The sequence below is a fragment of the Phodopus roborovskii genome, unplaced genomic scaffold, assembly GCF_943737965.1.
Source record: "Phodopus roborovskii unplaced genomic scaffold, PHOROB, whole genome shotgun sequence".
NCBI classification, from domain to species: Eukaryota; Metazoa; Chordata; class Mammalia; order Rodentia; family Cricetidae; genus Phodopus; species Phodopus roborovskii.
Window position 1 is genome coordinate 97,699 of NW_026125407.1, and position 16,142 is coordinate 113,840.

The 16,142-nt window shown below is 38.5% G+C and overlaps 1 protein-coding gene across 1 annotated transcript in view; it reads right to left on the reverse strand.

Moving 5' to 3' along the window:
- LOC127215282 (cubilin-like) overlaps positions 1-16,142 on the reverse strand; it is a gene marked incomplete at both ends in the record, with an annotated part of 174,129 nt that overhangs the window by 91,550 nt on the left and 66,437 nt on the right. The window contains 1 exon segment of the mRNA XM_051175657.1: positions 402-583. Coding sequence (XP_051031614.1) covers positions 402-583 — 182 coding nt within the window.

Below are 16,142 nucleotides of genomic sequence, written 5' to 3' on the forward strand. Positions count from 1 at the left end.
CAGAAGTAGAAGTGTGGACTGCTAAAAACCCCAAGTATAGCCTTTATCAACACGGACCACAGATAGGGGACCAATGAATCAGCCCTAAAAGGGATCAAACCCAACCTGCCCACTGTGGTTCCTTCTGTCCTTTCCCAGCTCTTTACTCATGTTGTTCCCCAATTGCTGCTGGTTCTTCTTACCTCCTAGTGAACCAGCCCCAGCCAAGGCCCGCAGGCACTACAGAGAGAGCTCCAACTGGCGTATTAATCCCATATGTCTGCTAACACTATCCACAGAGAGGAGATACTTATTAGAATGTCTAAGAATAGAAAAGGGACAGCCACTGGAATGAATATGGGCTCTTTCTAGTTTTACCCTAGATTTTTGTAACACACTGAAAAAGCAATCTGACTTCCTACCTCCAGGGTGTCATAGTTGCAGTCTGTGTGATATTCCACATCAAAATCATGGATGGTGAGCTGAATGATATTCCCTGGGGCCACGCGAATGTTCCAGATACATTCCTTGTCAGGAGGATAGCTGTTAGGGTACCCAGGGCTGCTGAAGGAGCCCGTGACTCCAGACATCTCCCCACCACAGCCTGTTGAACACAGAAAGCTTAGTTAGTGCAAGGGCCAACAGTGGCCAGAAAATATTTAAACTTTCATCTCATCAAAGGTGATGGAGGATGTGTAATGCCTCCTATAGGAGAAAAGTTACAATAAAGTTTAATTTTGCCATCATAAAGCAGTAAAAAGAGTGTGGGTATCTCTAAGTGGTAAAACACATGCTTAGGATATACAATGCCTGGGCTTTAATCTCTAGCATAAAAAGTCAAGAAAAGGAAATCATAGTTATTAAATGTATTCTTTTGAGGTAATTATTATTTTATTTCTATAATAATGCTGAGTTCTTATTCCTACCACATCTAGATTTTCTTTATTAGTTTTAGGTGAAAAGACCTAGGGAGAAGACAATGGCTTCTGGGAGTGGGGATCCTGAGTCAACAGCAGAATTTCAAATCTATAAAGGACCTGATTGTAGCCAGGCATGGTGGTGCATGTCTGCAATCCCAGAAGGGGAGGTGGAGACAGGATCAGAAGGACAAGGCCAACCTCACTCCCACAGCAAGTTTGAGCCCAGCCTATAACCCCTGAGATTGACTCAGGAGAGAGGGAGCCCCTGATTCTGGCTCAAGTTCCCAAAAGTGCTAGCTAGCGCCTTCTTTGTGTACTTTTATCCTACTTCCACTTGAAACTTTAATTCCTAGATTTTTAATCTGTAGCTCAAGGCAATACCTTTCCTAAGTCTTATAACATTTCTCCTTTTATTTCTGGGAGGGGGGAATAAATCTCATTTTGAAAAAAAAATCTATTTAAACATATGGACATTATTTTAGACTGTAGAGAATGGTCTAAAAATAAACATAATCAAAGACTAGGAAAGATTTTTCCTACTGTAAAAACACACTGAAAATATTCCTGAAGCTAAAACCAGCATAGCTTGTACAATTCTTCAATATGTCTGCTCAACTCTAGAAGGCACCAGCCACAGTCTATTTACTCTGGAATTGGTACTTCCTGAGCTAGGGCAACACTGGGTCCCATGCTATGTTCGAACATGGAGCTTTCCCTAAATTACAAGTGAGTGAAGCCATTCTGTTTACATGGAGGGTTCCTGAAAACCATTTTATAAAATAAACAACCCAATGAGAAAGCCCTTTGAGAGGATCTGGAAGCTCAGATAGTGCATCTCTGCATCTTTACTTAGGTTCAGCCCATCAGCCGATCGTATCCATTGTTTTAAAATAGTTACTAATCTAAGCCTCTGAATTATATTTTCCCATTGTTCCCATTGTTTTAGGTTCCCTTGTAAATTCTTTGGCACCTAAAAGGATGCTAACACCGTGACCTGTCACTGTACACTGGCATGATGATATCAGATTTTTTTACTCCAGTGTGGCTTTGAAAGCCAAAGTTATAGCCCTGTAGATCCACAGTACCCTCTCCTACAGTTCAAGACTGATAAAATAAGCAAGGTTTGTTTAATAATAGAAGTAAGATATTGTTTTTAAGTATCATTTTATGCTCCCATCAATAGTGTGTGTGTGTGTGTGTGCGCGCGTGTGTGTGTGTGTGTGTGTGTGTGTGTGTGTGTGTGTGTCTTTGAAGAGAAATTCTAATATTTTCAGTTTTACTCTGTCAGGAAAGTGTGATTATGGAAAAAAAGAAGAGAGAGACTGTTAAAACTTGAAAATTATGTTTTTTCTTCATGTTCTCATTACTTCTGTAGTTTACCATATTAAAAGGGTAATATATTTGACTTCAAAGTTCATGTCAAATATAGATTAAAATATGGAATCTAGTTGATTTATGATTGAAACCATAAATCCTAGAAAATAAAGTCAACTCTGATAATTATGTTTAGAAACGTGATGACACCTTTGTTATTCTCAAAAAAGCAAAGTAGTTTTCCAGTTTCCTTTATTCTCTTGTTCACTTACTGAATGAGTTATTACTAGGTATATACTTTATAAGAAGCATTTAATCTCTGAAGAAATAAATCTATGAACATGCATGTTTTTAGGGTTATACACTAGTAAACATTATTGCTTTTTATTTCATTTGCAAAGATTAATTTATTTTATTAAAAAATAACAAGTGAGCTGCTTTTTATACTTTATTGATTAGTTTTTCAAAGCAGGACTGTAGCCAAGAATCTGATATTATCTCAGTGCCCAGTGAGTGGGCAGGGTGTTACTATCTTGCTAGGTGCAAAGGAATTTACAAGGGACCCTAAAACAATTGGAACACACAATGGGAAAATGTAATACAGAGGCTTAAGTGAGTCAACTCTGATTTTAAAACAATGGATACGATTGGCTGATGGGCTGAGCCTAAGTAAAGATGCAGAGATGCACTATCTGAGCTTCCAGATCCTCTCAAAGGGCTTTCTCATTGGGTTGTTTATTGATAAAATGGTTTTCAGGAACCCTCCATGTAAACAGAATGGCTTCACTCACTTGTAATTTAGGAAAAATACCATGTTTGAACATACCATGGGACCTAGTGTTGCCCTAGCTCAGGAAGCACCAATTTCTAGAGTAAATACACTGTGACTGGTGCCTTCTAGAGTTTTATACTTTTGTTTTTTGTTTTTTTTTTTTCATTATTATTTTGAGATAGGGTTTCATTATGTACCCTTGGCTAGCCTGGAACTCACTATGTAGACTAGGTTGGCCTCATAAAGATATGTCTGCCTCTCTGAGTGCTGGGAGCAAAGGTGTGCCCCACTACACCCAGCTCTTAAATGGTATTAATACAAACAAGAATGAATGAATGATCATGTCATAGGCTGTTAGACTGGTGACTTCAGGTATGAGACTTAACATCATAGGAAGGGATTAGAAAGTGAACCCTGAATATGAAAAGATTCATGACAATCAACATTGTGTGGTCATGTTGTGTTTGCGGTTGAATGAATAATAAAATATAGAAGAAATTGGGAGGTTTTTTTAATAACTTAATATTTATGACTAAAATAGATGAAAGTTGACTTAGGAAAGGCATGTCAGGGCTCAACATGAAGAATCTGACAACATGACAAAAATGACAACTAATGAGAGTTTCCAGAGTTTCAAATTTAGTAGAACAGTGATGTGGCTTCTTGCAACCAGTTTATCAAAGGCTTTCGTGGGGATAACAATATTTGTAACTGTTCAATTAACATGTTAGATCAAACCCTTTGGAAACAGTAAATGGGTTGAATGTGGGTTGTGACATTAGACAAAGTGGGCTTCAGTTCTGCTATGATACTTCATGAATAAATAATTTACTATCCCTAACCCTCAGGTCAGCTGCATGAATATTAGTTCCTAACTCATGGCATTTTTACATAAGTTAATAAAAGAGTCAAAATAAGAGTCGTAGATAGGACAATTGTTCGGCTTTTACTACATATTGTCTCCTAGCAAGAGTTTACTAGACTTGAGAACACACTATAAAAATCTCGGGGCTAGGAGTAAAATTATTGGCTAGTAATTTAGGTACCAATAGAGAAAAGATACAAAATGTGTTGTTCATTAAGTTGTATGCTTTTAAGTCCTATACATATGTATATGGCAGTGTACTTTTCAAAATGCTTTTAATAATTACATTATCTTGTTTGAAATTTCTAACAGCAGGAGTTAGGCAGGAATGGTATGTAAGATTCACTTTAGAGATGGTCTGTGAGTCCACAGCACTTAATGAATTCCTCTAGGAAAAATTCTCAGTTATTCTGATGCACACACACCTCCTCCCCCTCTAATTCTGTGTTGTCTCTATGCCAAAGAGACACTGCTGTAGTGCTGTAAGGACCGCATTGGATCCTATCCTCAAGGCTGCTTTGCTCACTGACTAAACAAGGAATTACCTCAGCAACTTGTATAAAGGAAGCAGAGCAAAAGCTTGTCATTGACTTTGAGGCAAATCTGACACTGTCCAGTACGTTAATGTCATAGGCAGCTGCTGAGCAGGACTGCAGTAGGATATTGAAGTGACTCACATGTTTCTCCAGCTTTAAACAGCTAATCTTTAGAAAACCATTACCAGTGACTGATAATCTATTTGATTTTATTTTCCTCCAAATCCCAGTCATCAGCTGAAAGGAAGCATTTACCTTATCAGCAGGAAGCACACTGCTCTATGGTGCTCTCAGCAAGGACAAGTTGAAAACTGTTGCTAAGTCTGTCTATTTGGATAGATAATTAAACATTCTGTTCATGAAATAACTCACCTAATACCATTTGTGTTTTGTCTAGAACAATCTATGAGTTTCTAAATTGCAGCACAAGAGTACAGTAAGGGTCTCCTATGTGTATTCTGTCTTTAGGCCAACTATGACTGGTATTCAGTTCACCCTCTGGGTCACTCAAAATTGTCACCTCTTCATGTTTGATGTTTTACTAACACTATAATCCACAAGCCAATTTGTCAGGAGGGGTGCTTGTACGGAACAAATACGGCCAAAGTCCACTAACACTGAAGAAACTGGGAAGCCAGCTTTCAGGGTACCCTCACACTCTGTGCTCTACTTCCTGAGGGTCATGCCTGAGAAATCAGCAGTTGATGATACAAAGCCTAACAGCTGGAGTATAGTAAAAACAGCAACTACAATAAAAACAAATGTTAAACACAAAAAATTGAGAAGGTTCACATACTCAACTGAATATTGATTTATAATTTAATAGTCTTTCTGTGACATAAAAAATGCAGACTTTTGTTCTGTAATACCTTGAAATGGGTTCATTGGCCAGGTCAACTTATTTCTATAAAAGGACTCTTTGTGCCTCTGCCTATAATTGGCTGACTTACCACTGGTTTGTTTTACTGAAGCTAATTTTATTTAAAACACACAAGTACAAAAGCTTGAAGGCAGAGTATCCATGGAAGAGCCTTATTTTATTCTCTGTACTGGAATTTAAAAAGTCATGGCTTATGTCAGCTATAATTAAGACAGTATTAAGTGAGTTCTGTTAGGAACAACACTTTTAGTTATCTTCAAAAGAAAGCAAGTTCAGCAACAGCCAGAAAGGACAAGAAAGAAGGTCTGGAGAGGACTGGGGAAGACTAGGGACTTGGCAGTGATGATCTGATGGAAATTAGCAATGAAAAGCTGGGAATTTAGGGAAGGTCCTAACTGTGCCAAGGTAACATATTTCCTGGTTCTCTTGTTCTACTTAATTTCATAATTATTTTAGCTCGTGTCCTCATTCTCATAGATAAATGCTAACCCACAAATATTCCCTAGAAAATTAACCTACAAATTCTAAAGTTTGGGAGATTGTTTTTGCCTGTGACTTCAAAGACAATAAATGTTAGAGTTTCCTAAGGAAAAGTAGAAAATGAAAAGACAGAAACAAAGAAACAGACAAAGCCATAGAAGAAGAGTTGTCCAAAGTCATGGAACAAAACATCATGGAGTAAGCAGAGTCATTTCCCAGATTTGTGTCCACCAGGAACCTGAGCATGTGACAGGCAGGTCTTTGCTATGTTGTCCCCTCAAGGAGACGTTACTGGATTAGGATGAAGCTGAATTCTAATATGACTGATGTCCTCGTGAGAAGAAAGTGAGCCCAAAAGAGGCACCCATGTAAAGTTAGAGGTAGAAGTTGAGGTCATAGTTGCTATAAAAACCAAGAATTTCCAGCAGACAACAGAAGCTTAGAGAAGAAGGAGGATTCTTCCCCAGGGTACCATTTTGTGGGATGGCATTGTCAGTAGCTTGAGTTTAGATCTGTGCCTTCTAGAGTAAAGAAATAAATTCCTTTTGTCTTGGGCCACTGATCCTGGGTACTTTATTACAATAGCCTAAGAAGCTAATACAACTCATTCCTTTGCTAATAAATGAGGCGCCAAACTCCCACACAGGCATGAGGTGGCAGTGGCTCTGGGTGTCACATGGGAAGGAGGATGATGTGTAAGTTTCCCTCCCTCATCTTGTACTGACTTTCTATTTATCTTCTTAGATATTAGATGATGGTTAGACAAGGATGAGGTTAGAAATAGGAAAGATCTACCATTGAAGAAACCAGCAACAGATACTCACCACATTAGGGGGAAACAAGGAGTTAAAGCAATGACTAAAAAAAAGAGTTAAGAAGTCATTAAGAGCTAGAAAATTTCATCCTCCATGTGAACCTCACTCCTACTCCACACTTTTATGGAGAGAGAGAGAGAGAGAGAGAGAGAGAGAGAGAGAGAGATGTTTACTGTTTTTAATACTAGATACTAGAGACCAAAACCAAACCAAACAAACCCATATCACTAAGTGTGTGAATTAGACAAAACAAATAAGAAATTCAAAATCAGTACTACCTATAGTTATAAAATGACATGATCACTATGTCATGCATAGTATAAAAGATTAAGCCAATAACAGCATCTATCTAGGATGTCCTGGGTCTGAATATTGAAGTTCTTCACCTTAGCACACCAGTAAAAGAAATGAAAGAAATAAATCCAGACTGTCCATACTTTATATAAAATTTAATTTCCTGTCTATAAAGGATAAACATCTTTCATTTTATCCCAGACAACTATATCCAGTCTCATCATATTTTTGTTGTGATGAGCTATAGCCTTTTCCTTCCAATCTACTTACTTCTATTTTGAATTTCTAGTCAGATTGGAAATGTTTTCCCAGTGGAAATTCTCTGCTTACAATTCTCTAGGGTAAATCAATCCATTGATTACACTTATTCTATCTATCTCTATCATCTATCTTCTCTCTGTCTCTCAGACAGTTTTGAAATTATACACGATTTCTAAACAAGGGTAGTATAAAATATCTGCAAAGGAAATGAAATCAAGGAAATGGAATAAATGTCTTCCAAAATAAAAAGTCATACATCAGGCTACTAATAACTACATCATAAAACCCTAGGAGCAAGAAAAGATGGAGGAGTCGTGCCCTCATGCATTTGCAAGTTCAACACTCACACATCTATTTTAAAATATTCATAACCTTCAATTCTTCAATGTCATTGTGTTGGACAACTTTTTCTAGGGAGAAGTTCAAGGAGCCTCCAAGACTGCCTCACCCCTTTCTGTCCAATTCTACCGTTCACTTTGCCCTCAGTTCCCAAACTTTGCTCCGCAGGGAGGTTGTTCCATACCAGAAAATGCACAAAAACAGGCAGTGTCATGTTGATGGTGTTGATAACACTTGATGTAGTCAAAGAGAGGCCACCACCTTACAACTGGACTCAAGTTCAACATGGCTGTCCCCTAAGAGGGAACTTTAGAAACAGACATACAGAAGGGGAAAGGCCATGAAAGATGGCAGCAGCGATGTGGTTATAGGGACAGATGAGTCCAAGACTGTTTTCTGTTAATATCACATCCAGAGCTGTAGTAAGCCAGCCAGCCAGCCAGCCTAGGTCCCTCTCTAAAGGGAAGCAAAACAGCAAAGTCAGCAAAATCCTCACACACTCTATGCTGAGCCAATCCAGTCCCATCTGAAGACAGCTACCACCTCTATTACTGTAAACTAACTCTTCTTTGTAAGCTATTTTTCATCAGTCCTGTGTAGTGCTAGAGCACATGTTAGCAAGCATGAGTGTGACCACTGATGCACTGGAAGACGTGTGGAAAGGTAGACAGACATGGCTAGTTTGTACTAGTCCTTTGCTTGACAGTGTGCTAAGACCTCACCACTGAACTCCATAATTTATTGTTACTTGAATAGAAAGACAAAATAAATAATGTAATTTTGAAGGGAACTCTTGAAACTAGAACATAACTTATGTGGGGAAGAGTCTAGTCTATAAATTCTTTAAAATGTTTATTGCTATGGAATGCTCTTTTAACATTAACTACTGCAGGCTCTGAATTTCTTTATATTGCAGGGTAATGTCACTTTTTCACAATGAAACTTGTGGGAGAAATTGTTGATTTCAGACAGCAGGCATCTACTTAAAGCACTGACTTCAGGTCAAATGCCAAAGGTTTGTTTGTTCTGATCCTACCATCTCTGGACTTCTGAGTCCGAGTTAGTTGCTAAAGTTCTTGAAGGTGCATTTCTCAGTCATTTTCTTCTACAATATGAGACAATGTTGCTTCTTTCACAGAATTATTAGAAGATATGAGATAATATTTTAAAGTACTCAGTCATTTTTAAATAAAAACACCAAGTAAAATGCCAGTAAGGTCAGTGTACTAAGTATTTAATCACATTTTAACTTAACTTTCACAGGCCAGTTTAGTTTATTTTTCATAATTAATAACTTAAAATAGATTTACTAAATGATAGGTAACAGTTTGCTGGCCATTAACATAGTGGGAAGAGGGGAGGGAACTGACTCTCATAAGTTGACCTCTGACCTCCACATGCATACTATGGCATACACTTATACACTATACACATAAATAACTGGATACTATAAATAAATGAAATGTTAAAAAAAACAAAATGAACTTACAATTGTTCTTAGGTGGTCAAATCTACATTGTTTAGGCTATATGATGAGAAGAAAAAGCATTAGAAACAAATGCTTTTATATTACGTATTACATATATATGCTATAGATATGAATACTTTGTTTTGGAATGGATTTTCATTTATTGATACAATTTAAGGTCAATTTTGTGATATGTATATTTCTCTTCTTGTTTATGTATTGTGTTTATATAGCTCATTTAGAAATGTAATGTATAATGTAGTACAGATTATAGATAATTACCTATGATAGTCAAAGCTTAGAGTTAAGTTAGTTAGGTTTTTCAAGATACACAGAGATGTATTTGAGATAGATAGGCATTCTTCAAACCTTTCAAAGACTACAGAGTATGGCATTTAAAATGGTTTAGGGTTTTTCTTGACAGTGAGACATAAATGCTCCTGGCAATACCACCTACGTCATAAAGAAAGATGGACATCGAAGAAACAAGTTATGAAGTTTACTTCCAATATGGTAAGACTAGCCACTTGGACAAGATACTGCTTTTGTCTGGACTGTTTGACTTTATGCTGTATAAACTGGATATGCAGGATCCACAGAAGAGTGACTACTGATTCATGATGGACATTGCTACAGAGTTCCTGCTTCATGGAAGAGTCTGCCAGACAGTCTGTAGGACACAGAGAAAAGTGACTGACAAACTGCCAATACAAGAAGACACTTTAAAGTTTCCTGCTTTGCGGAAGAGTCTGCCAGACACACTATGGCCTATGGGCTGAAGATGGAAGATTACAGAAGAACTTCACGTGACTGACCAGGCAGTGAGTTGTCTCTGTCATTTCTAGAGTTTATATACTATCCTTCTGTGGTCTTTAAAGGAGTTGAAGACAGATAGTTATGGTTATAGTTTTCCTTAGTTAGGATTAAAAATAAGTTACTTAGACTTTAGACACACAAAGATAGAATAGATGATAGAATATTTTCTTGAATCTTACTAAATGTTAATGGACTAAATATTGTTAACTGTGATTCTTACTTGATAACTGTTATGTTATATATTTTGCTATGTTAAGGTTAAAACCTTTCTTTTTATTTAGACAGAAAAGAGGAGATAATGGGAGATGCCATTATGTATATATGTTTGTCATACTGGTTAATGAATAAAGCACTGTTGGCCAATAGGAAAGGAAGATAGGAGGGACTAGGAGACAAGGAGGAAAGAGGAAGTAGTAAGGGAGGGAGTCAAGATGGAGAGTCTGGAGAGAACAGAACCGCCATTCCTTTGCTTTCGGTAAGACCACATGGAAATACATAGAAATGTGTTAATACTTAAGACAGAGCTAGCCGATAAGAAACAAGTAACTGGCCAATAGCATAATATCAAATACAGAGTCTCTGTGTGTTATTTGGGGCTGGTGCGACGGCGGGACAAGACTGGCGGCGGGAGGAAAAACCTTACTCCTTACACATATATACATAATATAAAATTTCACTGACTTCTACAGTATCATTTCTGTCCTACACCACAGATTCTCTTTATTTAGTGCAAGGAAGATAGCCAGTGTTAATTTTGCCTAGCTCACAGTGATATTTTCATAAAAGTAATCAGTAGACATGTAATGGGTAAGAAATATGGATAAAAATTAATGTTCCATGTTGAACATGATGACTATTATGTGTGATTTTGGTCATTTGTGTTTGTTACAATATTTGAAATTGGAAAGAAATAACCTGTAGCTTCCTTTTTCACATTGTGTAAAAAACTGGAATCTCCTGGAAAAAATGTGCAATTGCTATCAAGGATGTTGCTAGGAAACAGAACACAAATAGAAGATTTGAGAAAACTCTCCCTTTGGCCCCAAATCAAGGAGTGTTCTAAATTGTGCAATATGTGATTTGGGAAGGTCATGATTGTTTGTGGGTTATTTTTTTTCTGTTTTTTTTTTTTTTTTTTTTTTTTATAACAGTTTGAATGAGCAGCAGTGGAAATTGAGCTCATATGTTTTCAAACAGTAGCAATGTGGGAATTGGGATATAAGGCACTAAAGGCCCTGGGTACAGACTCAGAGCCAACATTAGATGAAGGTCAAGGGTGTGTGTGTGTGTGTGTGTGTGTGTGTGTTTACCACTGTTGTCAAGGAGACAAAAAAGTCATGGTTTAGCTATTCCACTAATTGTGAAAGATCTGCATATGTTTGCCATTACTTCTGATCACCACAATCACAATGAAAGCTCTGGAGCCTAGGGCAAAACCAGCTGCAGAACTTTTTTGAGTGAAATTATTCCAAAAGCAGTGTTATTGGGAAACAAATTTGTTTGTTTGATTTTGAGACAATATTGCTCTAATACTGCCCAGGCCAATCTCAAATCAAGAGCTCAAGTGAGTTCTTGCTTAGCCTCCTAAATATCTGAAAATACACACAGGCACCACTGTCTGTCTTGATGAACAGATTTTTAAAATTAGCTACATTCATGTGTTTTGAACAAAAATATAACTGAGAATTTGACCTCCCCCCCCCCCAAAAAAAAAATTCAGCTACGGCATCATAATCAAACTCTGAGCTTTGTTCTATACTAATGCAGTATTCATTTCTATTCTTCACCTCTAAAAATATTTTAGAGTATCACAAAGGATGAAGTCTAAAATGTCAAAGTGGGCAAAGTACAAATACACATTTGCATTATGTGTCTAGCATGCGTAAGTCTGAGGGAAAATTTAGTGAGCCGCTAGGCTACTTACTACCTTTGGATGTGAGCTCAAGTGTGGTTCTTCCTTTGCATTTTTCTTAAATCTCTATTGAAACCAAACAAAATTTATGTGACAGCAGCACACTGTAGCCATAAAAGCAACTACAGGATTCCATTTCTTTTCACAACTTTCCAGTCACTGGCTTGAAGGTTTGATGCATGAGTGAGGTGTACCTTGATCTTAAGTGAGGCTCCTTTACAGATAGAAAAACATGTATGTTCTCACTTCTCTCTGTGTGATGTTAAATTTGTCACAGCTTAGCGGGAAGTGACACCATGAAGGTAATTCCATCATCAACTGAAAGGAAGGGCTCTCTCAGAGTGGGTGATGCACAGGCCAGTTTTGTTGATTGGGGTCTTTGCTGACCACAATTCATAAAACCACTTTCATTGCAAACACCATGAACAAAATAGGCTCAAGACAGATGCTAAAGAGCAATCATGAAATAATTTAACAGGTCCCCAAACAATGCTCAAACATGAAAATGTCAATATGATTTCCAGGCTATAGCTTTGAAGGATGACATATCAGGGAAAGAGAATGTGGCAGGTGCTTCTGCACTAGCATTTATTACAGTGCTAGCTATGTCATTGCGGGCTGTGTCACACCCCACCCCCCCACCCCCCGCTTCTTTGCTTCTTTGTTAAGGACTCAGTAGATCAGTAGCTGTCCTTGACCCTCCATCTCTGTCTCTTTGTGTGCATTTCTGTGTCTTCTTATCTATATTTTTTTTTAGTTTTAGGTTGTATTTCTATGTGTATGGGTGTTTTGCCTGCAGGTATGTCTGTGTACCATGTATGTGCCTGACAGCTACAGAGGTCAGAGGGCACTGGACCCACTGAACCTGCAGTTACATATTGTTGTGAGCTGCCATATGGATGTTGATAATTGAACCCAGGTGCTCTAGAAGAGAAATTAGTGCTCTTAATTCAATCCATTGTCTCTGTGTACCTGTGAAATCCCACCTACCTTTATTATTATTTCAAAATGTACATCAGTGAACTCACTACACTTTTGACTTAGTGCCCAAAATACAATCCATTTCTGGTGATTAGGGTTGCACTGAGTGAAGCAACAGATTGTTGCCTAGCATGTTGAAAGCCTTGAAATTCATCCCTAGCAATAGGAAACAAAACAAAAACAAATCTACCTATGTTCTTTCTCTGGTGGCAGCAAAAATTGTGCATTTTTGTACTTGTCTTTTATCAGTTGGATATCCAGTCCTATCTTAATTTCTATCATATGCTTTGCTTAGTGTTTCCCAACTTTCTGTTCATTATTGGCCCCCATGGAGCCTTTTAAGATATTTTCTAATTTTTCACCTGAGGCATTTAATACCAAGATATCCTATCTTCTGTGTACTGCATGTGCCTATGCTATGTTAGGATGCTGTTATCTGTATATTCTAAGAATAAGACTGTTTTCTTTTTAAAACAGGGATCATATATGCTGTGTGCCATCCCTCTGCAACTACCCACAGAGCCCAGCTAATTTACTCTAAGAAACGGAACACCCAGCATCCATGTTTGCAAGAAAAAAAAAAATAACAGAATCATACAGTTAAAACTTGAGTGCCCCCAGAAGACCAGCTCACAATTCCAAGTTACAAAAACAAGTAAAAGTGTTAAGTTAGAAGGAACTCCCCTGAAAGACCAACAATTGCCATAAGCTATTATCAAGAGTTGGAATGCAGGTTGAAAAGAATCATGGCTTACTTTATGGAGGTTCCTGGCTAGCATTTTAAAAGTTACTTTGAGAAGTCCAGTTAACCAATGAGGCACTAACTTTCAAATCTAATCACTCATGGAGGGCCTTGAAAAAATGATTTAAAATGTTCCCCCAAACCAATTTCTGAAAACTCTTGGGTCCCAGAAATCTCATTAGCAACTAAAAAGAGAATAGAATGGAGTGGCCCCCATCTGAGAGGATGATGTCATCTATCTCCCCAAAGAAAAAGCCACACTTTCCATTGTGGAAGTTCAGGATGACATCACCTCCTGCTCACATGGCTCTTAGCTCTTTCCCTGCTGGCTCCATAAATGAAGTGCCTGCTGCCTTTGCAAATGTCACTCTCTGTTCAGAAAGCTCCTTGACCTTGTTTGTATTCTGTAGTCCTCTGCCAAGTGAGGGGAGGCCTCCAGAGTGGCAGGGGAAGAGCGGAGGGGTGTGTGCAGCTGGCTGGGACCTCCTATTCATACAACTTATGGAAAGTTCTATACACCTTCAGCAGCCCAGACCCAGGCTCCCAGGATAGAATTCAGCTTCTGAACAATGCTGTCAATGTTAAATTCTGTGAACTGATTAGCCTGGCAGGGCGGCCATGGCCATTTCTTTATTTTTAGGGTGGGATTCTCTTTGAAGATCTGCATAAAAGGGACTGCAGTGTGGGCTTTATCATGCAACCACAGAGCCACTTTCAAAATGCACCCACAGAGAAAGCCCGCTTGTAGATCCATTTTCTTAAAGTAAACAGAAGTTTTGTGCTGTTGAAAAAAAGGCATACTGGGTAAACGGATTTATTTATTACTGAGCAAAATGAATGGAGTGTGTAGGGTTCCTGAGCCACAGTGTTCAGGAAATGATGTCATTGTCAATGTTGTAATCTGCAAGCTTTGCTGAGCTCTCTTATAGCATAGTCTGGAATGGAGCCAGCCAGTGGGGAAAGGACTTCCTGTGATTTGATTCTAATGGAAAGAGGAAAGAGCTTTAACATCACACATCTGGCCAGGTGAGGAAGAGATACTTAGGGCCAGACCAGGCTAGGGATCTTGATACCTCTGCTGACTGAGCACAAGCCCAGAAGGACAATGCAGACATTTGTCTTTGATTTTTGTCTACTGATGTGTTATATGCATTTGTGCACACACAAACATATATAAGAGCATCTGTATTGCATGTGAAGACTGAGAGTCACATGCTGCAGGGTGAATTTCAGACAAGGATGGGCAGCACAAACCTGGATAGTTCCACAGATTATGTCACCAGGTGACCTTGTAACATTTTCAGTGTGTGAACACTGAGATGTTCACTATGATGAAATGAACTAGCACTGCAGTGCTTGAAACATGCCCCTGTTGTTTAGTGATAGTGACTATGTTCAGTTTGCATTTTGTATTGTATCCTGTATTTTAAGTTCCACAATTTGTCATGCTTCTCCATCCTTGGGGGTCCTACCCAAGACCTGTTTTTATGAAGAATAAAAAATTGTCATGTTGGAAAACACTGGCCTCTATGGTTTGAGTTTGTGCCTTATGGGACCAGCTTGTGGTAGCCACTGCTCAGCTTTCTAGCCTCCTCTAGTGCTTCTTCCTTTGACCTTGACCTAAACACCTATGACTTGTTAGTGCCATCTTGCTCCCCCTGCATATATATAAGGATATCACTGGGTCATTCCTTTCTCTTCCTTATTTTGCCAGAAAGCACCTGCTTATTTTTCAGGATTTAGTTCAGAGGATGCAATTCCATAGAAGACTTGTCTGCCTGCCTGCCTGCCTGCCTGCCTGCCTGCCTGCCTGCCTGCCTGCCTGCCTGCCTGCCTGCCTGTTCTAAACGCACCCAGTCTCCTTCTGTGTATTCCCTCAGCCCTTGCCAGATTTAATTGTGCATATTCATTTGCAGGCTTAAGGCATTCCCTTACTTGCAATGGCTGTGGGAATTGAAAAGTTTCAGTGTGTGCACATAGATCTGTATCCCGAGTCATAGCATGGTATCTGGTATGAAAACATTCCCCAGAATGTTTGTATGTTTGTCTTCAGGTTTTATCTAATAGATAATCAGGGTACCACTTTCAGTGAAGACCTTCTGCCTGACTTACTCTGTTGACTCCTCCTCTCAAGCCATGTCAAGTTACATGGTTCAGATACAGGACATAAGAAAAACAAGTATGGCATGATGATAACATGTGACATTAATTAATTTTGTATTGATTTAAACTGTTGATGATTTCCTTCCAGAAGATTATTGTCAAATCCCATTTATATACAGAGGGCAATACAGAGTTATTTTTTTTTTTTTCATTTTTAGTCCTAACTAGTAATATACTGTTGCATAACTAACTCTGAGTTTAGCAAATTTTCATCAAATGGGGGAAAATTTTGCAATAATAAACAGGAAAAGAGAATAGACAGAGGGTGTCTTTGACTCTCTTAAAAGAAGACAGATTCCAAATAGAAGTGAAAGAAAAATCTTGGCTCAACAAAATGTTAGAACTTTCAGCAGAGGACTTGGCATTCTGGCTAAAAGAAACCAATGACAGAGTAAGCTGGGTGTAGCCAGTAACGACCATCCCATCACACACTTAGGGTGGCTTCTAGCCAGAGTGGCTAGAGCCTAGAGGGGAGGGTGAGCAGCCTCTTGAATAAAGAGAACAGTTAGCAAAAACATTGCCTGCAACTCTCTCTCCCTTCATCTCTCTCCCTTCCTTCCTCTTTCTCTCTCTCCCTCCCTTCCTCTCTCTTCCTCCCTCTTTCT